Source organism: Symphalangus syndactylus, chromosome 1 (genome assembly GCF_028878055.3).
Source record: "Symphalangus syndactylus isolate Jambi chromosome 1, NHGRI_mSymSyn1-v2.1_pri, whole genome shotgun sequence".
Classification (NCBI taxonomy): Eukaryota; Metazoa; Chordata; class Mammalia; order Primates; family Hylobatidae; genus Symphalangus; species Symphalangus syndactylus.
The window spans coordinates 150430589-150443595 of NC_072423.2; the positions used below are offsets into that span (position 1 = coordinate 150430589).

The following is a 13007-nucleotide window of genomic DNA, read 5'->3' on the forward strand; positions in this document are numbered from 1 at the left end:
AGGTGCAGTGGAACTTCCAGAGACCAGGCTAGAGGGGGCGCAAAGCCGGGAGGCGTCGCAGCGGCTGGTTAGAAGCACTTCCCTCGAGCTGGGGCACTACCTGGGCGCACAGGAACCTTGTGCACAGGAACCTTGTAGTCCAGGCATGAGGTCAGGAGCCGCGCGCTGGGGTCTGTGCTCTGGCATTTGTAGCTGCAGCCTTACCCGCCTTGTCTGAGAAATGGCTCAGTCCTAAAACTCTGGGCCTTCTGCTTCGAGGGTTGTGTGGAGGCGGGGATGAGCTAGTGAATGGGAACCTGCTTTGCAAAGACTGCCAATCAAGTACAGACAAATCAGCGTGATCAAAGATGGTGATGATAATGACTTCAACCTCTAGCCTAGGAACTAAAAGCAACCACAGAACACTTGCACCCAACGCCTGCAGGCGCTGCTACGGGCTTCCGGAGCATGCGCGGTGGCCCAGCCCAAGGCAGGCCATGGGCCCGGGACGTGCCTGGTCCGGTTCAGAGCTCCAGGTTCGGGTTCGCGGCGGGTTCGGAGTACGTGCCAGGGGTACTGTGGCGGGATTCCCCTCTCCCTCCTCCTCCTTCTCCCCCTACCCCTCTTCCTCCCCCTTCTCTTCCCTCTCCCTCTCCCCTTCCCCCCAGAGCAGCTGAAATTCCTCTGTTTGGAATAGAAGAAGAACAGCTCCTGAATAGGAAAGTTGTGAAGGCCCGACTTTTTTTTTTTTTTTTTGGTTTTCGCCCACTCACGATTTCATATTTCACAACTCAGAAAAGTCTACGAGGAGCTTTTACAAACACTGTGTCAGCCACCTTGTATTATCCCCATTTTACCGGTGAAGAAACTGAGGCCGAGATTAGTTAAGTGAGTTATCACAATACAAGTGAATTGCAGAAAATTGGAATTGGGCATTTCTGGCTTCAGGCCCTGTGTCCTTGGAAACCAGTGTTCACAGAACTACCGAGCTAAACGGACAGAGAAGGGGGTCGGGGAGAAAGGAGGGAGGGAGGGAGAAGGGAGGGAAGGAAAAGGAAAGAAGAAGGAAGAAAGAAAACATCTTTTAAGAGAGTGCAGTTCAGGTAACTCACGCGGGAGGAGCGAGCTCCGGTAATGCCGCCAGGCCGGCTGCGTGGAGCACGCGCGGTGTCCAGTGTGCCCCGCGTCATCACACCCGGCCCTGCCCCTCCGCCTCTGCTTGGCGGCCCCTGCGGGAACCCCCAACCGGTCCTGCTGCGGGTTAGAGCCCCGCAAGATCCGGCCCGGTAGCCCTGGGCGTCGACCTTTCTCCGCCAGGTCTTCCAGGGTCCGCGCGGTGACGATTCGCTGCACCTAGCCTCGACCCAAGAGCCGCTGGACCCATAGCTGGCCGCGGCCCCGAACCCAGCGCTGGCGACAGCAAGTGTCGGGATGCCAGGCGCTCTCCCCCTCTAGCTCAGCCCTCCGAACTCCAGGCTTCGCGGTAGCGTAGGGTCGGCGCGGAGCTCTGGAAGGACTGAAGCTCGCAGTCACCAGAGAATCGGCGAGGTTATGGAGACCCCGCGTCCCTCGGCGTCGGCAGCACCAGGGCACGCTCGCGTACAGTTGCCAAGGTGCATAAATGCGTCGACTCAAGGGAATGATGGAATGGAGCGAGCGAGCCCGGCTACCGCGGTGCTGACAATTTCCAAGCTCCCGGCGGCGCCCGCGTCAGCGCTGGGAAGGTTAATGCTCACCTCCTGGACAGCCCAGGCTTGCAAGCTCGCTGCAGAGGAAAAGCAAGAAACTAAACAAGTGCAGACAACAATCACAACACGTATTCTCTGGCCCCGTCCCCGCTGTTTTCTCTGTTGTTGCCATAGGTGTCTGGGATCTAACTTGACCGTTCCGTGTTCCCTGGGGAGGGCGCATCTTCCTAACCTGGTGCCCGGGCGCGGCCCCACGGCTTGCGCGCTCTGCTCTGGGGCCATGCAGGGAGGGCGCTACAGGCTGGGGCCAGGAGTGGGGATGCCCGTCGTCGGGAAGGGGACGCTGTCCCCTCGTGGCCTCCGACCCTGCAGAGCACTGCCACCGCCCTGGAGCTCAGTAGGGTCAGAAAGGGTCGGCGACGAGCTCTTCCCGGCATCCTCCGCCGGAGCGCAAGCCCCGCCGTGGGACCTTCTTTCTCCCCTTTCTCAAATAGCTCCCTTCTCCTGGCCGGGCGCGGCCCTGGATCCCAGGAGGCGCACTCTGGCCTAGGGGTTTTGCTGGAGGCACATGCGGGAAAGGGGTTGGCCACTGGAAATGGCCTGGGCTTTGCAGGGTTGGGAAGTCTGCCTAGATGTAGGACGCACTCTCTGCAAACGGCCCCAGCTGGGTCCCCCGCCGCTTCGCCTCTGGTTCCAGGATGCTGCCCCAGCGGTGGGCACCCTGTTCTCTGCCCGCCCTGCGCAGCGCGCGCCCCGCCCCACACCCTTAGATTCCCGGCCCACCAGTGCAGCTACTGGGGCGCACCGGCCTAGGGTGCTGTTAGTGAATCCTGGCTGGAAAAGAGGGGCAAACCCAGCCATCTCTTTTGTGCAGAAAGCTAATTCTCGGATGAAAATTGTCCCGGGCTCTAAAGGTAAAAATTAGGACGTGAACACAGAGACGCTGCAGTTCACCTTACACTTGCCGGGTCTTAGCCGTGGGGCCTGTTGCATGTTGCATGCATGGCATCGGTCGCTGCGCGCGGGGACATTGAAATCCGGACTCAGGCTCACGGGCTTCATGCCTAGAGTTATATTAACATCAAGCATCACAGGGAGGGTTGGAGCTTTCTCTGCATTTATCTCACTGAATCTTCACAACAGCCCTGGAAGGTCAGTCTTATCATCGTCCCGTGTTAGGATTAGGAAAGGAGGTCCGGAGAGATGTGACTTGTGCAGAGTCGCGCGTTCAGTCACTTGAACACTAAAACAGGTCCTGACTCAGGTCCCCACGGCACCCCCCAACCCGCACAACGCTGCCTCCTTCCAGGATCACTTCTGTGGAGCCCCGCACATGGGTGGCTCTCAGTAAATATTAAATTCCAGGATCTAGTCAAACCTGGTGACTTTGATTCAGTAGGTGTCTGAGCTATATTTGCTCACTCATTCTGCAGGCCTTGAGCGCCTACTGTGTGCCGGCGCTTATATGAGAGCGCGGGAACAGCGCTCCTCACAGGGGGCCGGGTGACAGGGGAGCTGCGGTGAGCGCGGGCGAGAGACGGCCGTGAGCTCCCAGCCTGCAGTCCCCAGGCTGCACGTGGGCCCGGCCCGCACCGTCGGTCTACACCAGGGTGTGCAGATAGGGAAACTGGGGGAGTTCGCAGGTAGCAGCGCAGCCAGGGGGGACGCAAGAGGGCGGGAGCGACTCCACTCGGAGAAGCGGGACTGCCAATTGGAGGAAGAAAGAAAAAATATAAGGAGAAAATTCAGGGTGAGAAGAGCCAGAAGTGAGGGAGCTGGAGGCCTGGACCCGGAGACTGGGTGCGGGTGGAGTGAGAGGAGAAATCAGTCAGGTGGCTGAGAACCAGAACCACGGCCTTGCCCTCCTGAGAGCCAGGGGCGGCGGGGGCGTCGAGGGGTCTTGGGTGAGCACTGCACAGAACCCGAGGCGGGATGCAGCCCCCAGCCCCGGCTCCGGCCGGCCTCTGTGGCGGCCCAAGTTGGCTGGGGCTGCGGTGGCCAAAGCCCGGTCATTTTCGAAAGGAATGGAAGTCGGAGTGTTAAGAACGGCTGCTCTGAGGGGTTCATGGTAAATGTCTCTCACACCCAGGCGGGCTCGGCGAAACCTGGTTGCGTTGGATATTCCGAGGCTCCACGCGCACGAGGGGCGGTGGAGTCTGGCCGGGGCAGGCAGGGGCTGGAGCGGGCCTCCAGCGGCTGCCTTGCGGCTCTGCAGCACCTGCGGGTCCAGGGCAGGGGGCGGGAGGCTGCCCGGAGCAGCCGGGCGCAGATCCCCGGGCGGGCCCCGGCGGCGGAGGGGCGGGCCGGGGGCAGGCGCGGGGAGGAGGGCCTCCCTCACTCCCTCCCTCCCTCCTCCTCCCCGCAGGTCGGAGCGGGGACCCGGCGGCGGCCCGGGACGCAGGGAGGGGACCTGCGCCGACACCGAGGGAGGGGCCGCGCCGCCTTGGAGAGTCATTGGAGGACGCGGCCGCCCAAGCTGATAAATCAGGGGCCAGGTCGCGGCTGCGGGCCAAGTTGGACGCCCCGACCCGTGCGAGGGCTAGGTCCGCGCCTGCCCCGCCAGGCGAAGCGAGGCGACCCGCGTGCGGCCATGGCCTCGCTGTTGGGAGCCTACCCTTGGCCCGAGGGTCTGGAGTGCCCGGCCCTGGACGCCGAGCTGTCAGATGGACAGTCGCCGCCGGCCGCCCCCCGGCCCCCGGGGGACAAGGGCTCCGAGAGCCGTATCCGGCGGCCCATGAACGCCTTCATGGTTTGGGCCAAGGACGAGAGGAAACGGCTGGCGGTGCAGAACCCGGACCTGCACAACGCCGAGCTCAGCAAGATGCTGGGTGAGTGAGCGCGCGGCCGAGCGGGCTGGGGGCCGGGGGCAGGCGGCGGGCGGCTGGCGGCCCGGCAGGGCGGTTTTGCGAGCGCGGAGCCTGGGGACGACGCGGCACGCGGGACGAGGGCCCTCTTCGTGACCGCGTGGCTGGCCATCTGCTCGAGCGTGGGTGCTCGCGGTGCCCAGGATTCAGAGCGGGGGCACTTGGCGCGGTCCAAAGTGAAACCGCGCGGCGGGCAGGGGAGGCTCCTTTGCTGGGACAGGAGCGGAGGTCGGCGCCCCACGGGGCGGGGAGACGGGGCAGCGGCCAGGGCGGGACGCCTGGCGACAGGGACCGGCGCGCATGGACAGGGCAGGGACGGAAACGTTGAGGCTGGGTGGAACCGGCGTTTACTAGGAATACCGAAGCGGGAAAAACCAGCATTCCCTGGACCTTACAATTGGGCTATCTCAGAGGAAGCTGTCACAGGTGAAATTATAATTAACGAATATTCCTGAAGAGAGACCCTGCGGAACGAATCCTTGCTTTAACTAAACAAGAGAAAAACAAAACAAAACAAAAAGCTTACCCAAATAGACTGGATTCGTTCGTCTATTGCTCAGTCTCGGGGGTGTAGATAACTTGATTCGGATGCTTGGGCTGTCCTGGAACCCAGCCTCTTCCTGCGCTGTCCCCGCAGGGACTGGGGACACGGACCCACCAGGTCCAAGAGGTCCCGAGTAAGGCTATTAGGACACACCCGAACAACCGGAGTTCCTGTGGGGGGTTCTTTTTTCTCCGGTGTCGAGCTGAGTACTTTTCAACCCTGCCTAACCCCTGACTTCTTTGCCTTTCGACGCGGTTTTCATTCGTTTTAATCGGCGAAAACCTTTCAACGCACTTGGTACACGCAGCGGGAGACAGGCCCTGTAAGAAGGGACGCGTGGGCACCCGAGGCCGGCTCTACCCTTCCCAAACCCCACCCGGTCCGGAACAGAGCCCTTCCTTTTTTCATCGGAGTTCAGAGCTCAGGGCTCTTTCCCGAGGCGGAACTTTGGGGATAGGACTGACGCCCCTCTTTCTGCTGGTTAAAGCCGCAGGCCCGCAGAGGGGGTCCCAGGCCGAGCCCTCCTGCAGTTTAGCTGCTGTGCAAAGCAGTTGATGGAGTGCTGGTTGCGAAGGGCCCAGCCTGGTGAAAGGCTGCAGCAACTCGCCTTAGTGGTCTGGGGCCTTCTGGGGCCTTTCCCCTCATCAAAAATAGTAACATTTATATTTTACACAGTGTTGGCATAAAGACAAATGTATTAATATGTACGATAATAAAACATTTTATTTAACCCATAAGTTTATATTTTTCTTCAGATTTTAAAAGAAATGAAAATATGTTTGTTGTGGATCCCCAAACGTTTTTTTCCACGGACCCTGGGCACTGTGCCTGTTGACCATGCTGGCCTGGGGGAAGCAAGCCCCTGCTGTGACCGTGATAGAGGAGGAATTCTGTGCAGGCCTGGGCCAGGGATGGGGGAGGAGGGAGGGGTGAGGAGCATGGCTCTGCAGAGTTGGAGAAGCAGGCTCCCAGGAAAGGGGCAGGGACAGGGACACAGGAGACAGATGCTTCCTGCGAGTTGGTCCCCTTCGGGGCCTGCACTTCAGCTTCAGGAGGTTACAGTTCATTCTGCAGAAAAGACACGGATTCCTTCCTGCTGAGCCGTGTAGCTCCTGGCACTGGGTGACGGAAACCGCAACACTGGTGCTGTTCACAATGTGGACTTTGTGCACCTGTTAGCAGGGGGCAGCAGGGTGATCCCCTCCACCTGTGTGACATTTCCTTCTCAGCTCTTTCCTTTCTGACCTGAGAGGAAAAGGCTGGATATGAGAGTCTCAACTTTTTCCACTATAAACCTTCCAAACCTTAACATTGAAAATGTGACCTAGTCACATTGGTATTGAAAATATATTATGAATGAGAAAGTGCATAAAGAGAAGTAGACATTTGGTAGCATTTTAAAATGAACACATATTTTATTAATTATATAACATCCAGGTACATTTAGAAGCTACGGCCACATTTTATACTGAGACCACAGACAGGGTATGGGGTGCACCTGGATCTTGGGCCACTTGCAACAGCTTTGTAGCCTCAGCCACAAGCTGGGAACTGATAACCAGCCCTGAATCTGCAGCTCCTAACACTTTCAAGTCACCCTTTTAAGTGACAGCTAATTATGTTAATTGAAAGCTCCATGGAATTTCTATAAACTTTCACCCAAGTGGTACAATGCCCTTAATCATTGCCCTCCTCTGGCCCAAGGAGCCAGTCGACAGAGACACTGAGGGCTGCTGTGTGCACGGCTCTGCACCTGGCCCTGTGCAGGATGTGCTTAGTGGAACACAGGGCCCTTTCCTTTGGCCTTAACCTCTAGGCTAGCAGGTCTCAAACTTCAGGACACATTAGTGTCATGGGAGAACATGTTAAAGTTGTAGAATCCTGAGCCCACCTTAGGAGATAGCAAAGCAACCCAAGGGGTCCAGAAGCCCCCCACCACTAGAAAACACTGCAGGAGGGGGTGCAGTGCACACTGGGAGACGAGGGAAGATGCTCCGGGGACTTGAAAAGCAACAGACAAGCCAGCGATGGTGAATAGAAGATCAAGCGCAGCCAGCATATTAGCACCAGTGGGTTGCAAGCATGGAATAATTTTTAAAGAGAGAGTTTGGAGCTGGAGAGTGTCACAATATCTTTATTTTATACTGAAGAAAATAGAGACTCAGGAAAGTGCAGGGAATGGCTTCTGCATGGAGATCTGTGGCTAAGCAGGTGCCTTGGCACCATCAAGGGTCCCCAAAAGATGGCTGGCTGGAAGTGACGGTTTGCATGTATATGTGTGTGCATGCATGTGTGGGTGTGCATATGTGTGTTGCAAGCAGGTGCTAGCATTCTGGCCTCGGTCATCCAGCAGGGCCCTATTCGACCTTCAGAGGTAAGGACTAGGTATTTGTTAACCTAAGTGAGAATCTCAGATTTACTGACATCTGTGAAACTATTGACTTAGCCTGGGTTCCCTCCCAGAAAGGGCTGTGAGATTTATGCCACAGGTAAATATGATAGTATTTCTTTAGCCTGCACTAATCAATGAAGGCAGAGATTTTCATGAGAATGCACAAATGTTTAGAATGGACCCTCGAAGGGTAAAAAGAGCCCCAATCAATATCGTGATCATTAGATATTTTCTTCTTGTAGCTGACATATGGTCAGGTGGGCTTTTCACTGGGGACCCCGCATTGTAGCGTGGACATGCTCTGGCGGCTTTTATATGAGAGGTGATGCTTTCTGTGTGCACCGTGCACGATCTGGCTTTGTGGATGCAAGCCCAAGGGTTGATTTCGCTTCACTGTGCCTGCAGGATCTGGGCTGGGAAGAGGGTGCAAGAGGTGCCCGTGTCCTCTGTGGCTGAGAGGGGGAAGGGAGGTGTGTGTGCATGTGCACGTGTGTGTGCACGCATGTGCATGTGTGATGCCTGAGGGGCACAACACTGAGCATGGCCTCCTCTGCCTTGTGTGAGCAGGAAAGTCATGGAAGGCGCTGACGCTGTCCCAGAAGAGGCCGTACGTGGACGAGGCGGAGCGGCTGCGCCTGCAGCACATGCAGGACTACCCCAACTACAAGTACCGGCCGCGCAGGAAGAAGCAGGCCAAGCGGCTGTGCAAGCGCGTGGACCCGGGCTTCCTCCTGAGCTCCCTCTCCCGGGACCAGAACGCCCTGTCGGAGAAGAGAAGCGGCAGCCGGGGGGCGCTGGGGGAGAAGGAAGACAGGGGTGAGTACTCCCCCGGCACTGCCCTGCCCAGCCTCCGGGGCTGCTACCACGAGGGGCCGGCTGGTGGTGGCGGCGGCGGCGCCCCGAGCAGTGTGGACACGTACCCGTACGGGCTACCCACACCTCCTGAAATGTCTCCCCTGGACGTGCTGGAGCCGGAGCAGACCTTCTTCTCCTCCCCCTGCCAGGAGGAGCATGGCCATCCTCGCCGCATCCCCCACCTGCCAGGGCCCCCGTACTCACCGGAGTACGCCCCCAGCCCTCTCCACTGTAGCCACCCCCTGGGCTCCCTGGCCCTTGGCCAGGCCCCCGGCGTCTCCATGATGTCCCCTGTAGCCGGCTGTCCCCCATCTCCTGCCTATTACTCCCCGGCCACCTACCACCCTCTCCACTCCAACCTCCAAGCCCACCTGGGCCAGCTCTCCCCGCCTCCTGAGCACCCTGGCTTCGATGCCCTGGATCAACTAAGCCAGGTGGAACTCCTGGGGGACATGGATCGCAATGAATTCGACCAGTATTTGAACACTCCTGGCCACCTAGACTCTGCCACAGGGGCCATGGCCCTCAGTGTGCATGTTCCAGTCTCCCAGGTGACACCAACGGGTCCCACAGAGACGAGCCTCATCTCCGTCCTGGCTGATGCCACCGCCACGTACTACAACAGCTACAGTGTGTCATAGAGCTGGAGGCGCCCCGTCCAGCCAGCCCTCGCGCCCTCTCCTTCCTGTGCCCTGAGTGGCAGAGGAGCCGTCCAGCCACACCAGCTTTCCTCCCACCGCTCAGGGCAGGGAGGTCTGAACTGCGGCCCCAGAGCCTTTGGCCTAAGCTGGACTCTGCTTATCCGAGTGCCGCCTCTATCCCCTTCCCTACGTTCCAGCCCCTGCAGCCCGCATTTTAAGTATGTTCCTTCAAGTGAGTTTTCCTCCAGCCCCTGAGAGTTGCTGTCTCCCAGTAGAATGTTCACTGACCTCTTTTCTTTGTAGCCATCATTGAAACTAATGGTGGGACAGACTTGACAGCCAAGGTCCCTTCTGGTCCACAGTTTTCTGATTTAGGGTTCTCCCAAGATTAATAAAGGAAGATGGGGAAATGTTACTCATTAAGGAGCTCGCTAACCTACGATCTGGTGATAATTTTGTGTGCACAGCCCAAGGACCACGAGGCTTTCTGCACTTTCTGCACTCCCTTCCAAAATGACCACAAAATTCCAAAGGGACTCATACAATTTGAGAAAAAACAGTCAACCTGACTTGAGAAATTAACCAGTATGGCTAACTATATCACAGAAAATGGGATTGAGTTAAAACTATTTTATTTTAAATATACATTTTAAAGCAGTTCTCTTTTTTTAATTTTTTTTTTTTTTTTATTATACACACACTTCAAGAGAATATGCACAGTCTAGGCCGGGCACAGTGGCTCACGCCTATAATCCCGGCACTTTGGGAGGCTGAGGCGTGTGGATCACCTGAGGTCAGTAGTTTGAGACTAGCCTGGAGAACATGGTGAAACCCTGTCTCTACAAAAAATACAAAATTAGCTGGGAGTGGTGGTGCATGCCTGTAATCCCAGCTACTTGGGAGGCTGAGGCGGGAGAATGTCTTGACCCTGGGCGGTGGAGGTTGCAGTGAGCCAAGATTGCACCATTGCACTCCAGCCTGCGCAACAAGAGTGAAACTCCATTTCAAGAAAAAAAAAAAAAGAATGTGCACAGTCTGAATGTATGCAAGGAGTGTGAGAGACACGTGCCCACTTCATGCAACTCCTAAACTCAAAGTCTAAATCAGATATTTTTATTAACAATGACAACTTCTTGCCAGCTCCCTGTTTCTAATGACCCAAAGAGCCAGGGTACCTAAAAGGACTTTGCAACAAGCAAAGTCACTCTCTTCAAATCTGGATACACACTTTCCCCTGTGTAGATTCAAAAGGTGCTTCCTTCCCGGCTGTCTCCAGCTTCCTTCCTCTCTTTTCTGGGATTTCTTTTTCTCTTCTTTCTGCTCTTCCTCCACTGCTGAACTGGTCCCTAACTCAAACAGCCTCTGACTTAGCCCAGGCTTGCTTCCTCTAGCTGCTGTGAGAATTTGTCTTCCTCACCAGCCAGGTCCTCGGGCAAAGTCCTCAGCCAGTGCTTTACAGCAACTTCCCGCAAATCAGAAACTCACTGTGATTCCAAAAATGTTTCTGAGCCCTGGACCCCTGCCCCCAAAATATTTTCATCTTTCCCCCAAACCTCCTTTGAAGGAGCATGCATAGCAGTGTGCTGAAAGACAGTTGTTGGTTTTTTGATTTTAGCATATTATTTCCTGTATCAAATATGTTTTATATAATCTCCTATTATTTTTACCTTATGTTTTGTATTGTTGATAAATTCTTTTTGTCCTTCCGAGATGTCGTATTGTAAAATCACTTATAAGATATGATTACTCTTTATGCTATTACTTTATATGCCATTTGGTAATAAATAGTAAATTGTTGAGGATGTGATTGACTGGTGCGCAGTCCAGAGCATGTATGAATAATCTCATAAAACAGTATCACAGACATTAAGCTACACTGTTTCATTTTTTTGAAAGAACGACTCATACTTTGGAACCGTTGTCAATATTAATTTGTTGAAAATATTTAATTTAAATAAACGTTTTTGTACCATGACTGTTCTATCTTTTGAAACATAGTTTTGCAAAAAGAAAAGGTTTCCAAGCAAGACATAAATATTACATCGATCGCTACTTGTGGTATTGATCAAAATGTTTTCTAATTTTAAGAAGTTGTTCTCTGGTAGGGATGGTTTATTTTATTTTATGAGTTATGCTAGAGAGATAAATCCAACTTTTATGCATTGGAACCTGCTGTTTTTATTGACAATGAAAGAAAACGTCAACTCATGACCTACATGTAGAACAATTTTCTCCTCGTGATGACTTTACACTCGTAAAGTGGAATGAGGTGACTATCAGGCTGTATGAAGAATAAAGCAAGTTTTGTCTACTTGTTTGCTTACTTAAGACTATCACAGCTAATTTTTTTTTTCTTTTTTTTTGGTATTTTTAGTAGAGACGGGGTTTCGCCATGTTGGCCAGCCTGGTCTCGAACTCCTGACCTCAGGTAATCCACCTGCCTCGGCCTCCCTAAGTGCTGGGATTATAGGCGTGAGTGTGGTGGCAGGTGCCTGTAATCTTAGCTACATGGGAGGCTGAGGCAGGAGAATTGCTTGAACCCAGGAGGCGGAGGTTGCAGTGAGGTGAGATGGCGCCACTGCACTCCAGCCTGGGCAATGGAGTGAGACTCTGTCAAAAAAAAAAAAAAATACTGTCACATTTTTTTCTTCTTTTTGAAATAATCTGGAAACACACCTGTGTTTATGGATGTGCTGTGGAAATATATCACAGGCTCTCAGAACTCACTGGGACATTGTGGAGAAGGCAGGAGAGCACACAGTAATAATGAAAGGATGCAAATCTAGTGAGGGTTAGGAGCAACATCCCAGCCAAAAAGCACTGGAAGAAACTGAGGATGACTCAGTCCCTGTGCAGGTCACCTCTGTCTGGCTTTTGTCCATGGGGAAGCAGTTGTAACTTGTTGCAGTTAAGGGCAGCTGTGTGTTTTCCCAGGCCCTCTGGGCCAAGGAGTGGGTCTTGGGAGAGTCTAAATGGGCATGCGTGTTCCCTTCAGTTTTGATCCTAATCTATAGTCATTACTTTAATAGCACTTTATAGGTGTGCAGAGTTTTACAGAAAATTTTATGGGCTGTTTCTCATCCACAGCCCCAGGTGGGGCCCGTCACCCACCCACCACATTGTGCAGCAGGGGGACACGAAGGCCCAGGGTGGGCGTTGGCAAAGGGTGGCTGGCTCGTGTGCCATGTTACCTGGGTTTTAGCATCGTCAGATGTGTGTTGGCAGCATTCGTCGGTCTCACTGCTGGAGTTGGTGCTGCCTGATTTTTCCCACTTTACTATGGTATGGAGTCATAGGCGGTCCAGTTCATACCCATCATGGCCCAGGGAAAGAAAGAAAGAGGAGAGGAAATCATTGGCCAGAGTTAGATGTTGCTGAAGACCTTGCTATACAGGCCGGTGGCTGCAGCCGTGGCCCGTGCCAGTCTGCTGTGTCACCGGCTGCCTGGAGCTCCTGTCTACCAGTGCCTGCCCCGCACATCAGCCCGCCACTGCTCATGGACATGTTTCATTCCAGGACACACTGTGGGGACATGGTTTCTGTCTCTGGGAGGGCAGGAAGCAGGCTGACAGCCAGGCCGCTCTTCCACTGTGCTCAGCTATGGGTGAGACAGTCGTGCCCAGGAACCAGGGGCATCTTTGAGTTTTAGTTGCCCATTCTGGGCACATCGCTGCCTCTGGTGCAAAGAACATGTCTTGCTTTAGCCAATGGGAATCAATGGCACTGCACAGTTAGAAGTTCCTTTTCTGAATCTTATGTGCTGCAGTTTCACCCTTTTCCCTAAGGTCCCTCAGCGCCAGCTTGTTGCCCAGGGCACACAGGTAGCACCAGGGTGGTTTCACTGTGGCTCCCACTCTGGGCCCCTCACTGTGCAGGGTCCTGGGAGGGGCCTAGTCATGTGTTCACATGGCCATTGGTTTGTAAAAACTTTCTCTGCTGTCTTCCTTCCTCCCTCTCTCTTTCTCTTCCTTTCTTTCTTTCTCTTTCTTTCTTTCTTTCTTTCTTTCTTTCTTTCTTTCTTTCTTTCTTTCTTTTTCTTTCTTT

The 13007-nt window shown here is 54.6% G+C and overlaps 1 protein-coding gene across 1 annotated transcript; it reads left to right on the forward strand.

Annotated features, from left to right (window-relative positions):
• Positions 1–4179: 4179 nt before the first annotated feature.
• Positions 4180–10938, forward strand: SOX7 (SRY-box transcription factor 7). Its single transcript, XM_055288445.2, has 2 exons — positions 4180–4495; positions 8035–10938. Exons 1-2 carry the CDS (start codon positions 4258–4260, stop codon positions 8961–8963), a joined length of 1167 nt encoding a protein of 388 aa, XP_055144420.1. The 5' UTR covers positions 4180–4257; the 3' UTR covers positions 8964–10938.
• Positions 10939–13007: the final 2069 nt, after the last annotated feature.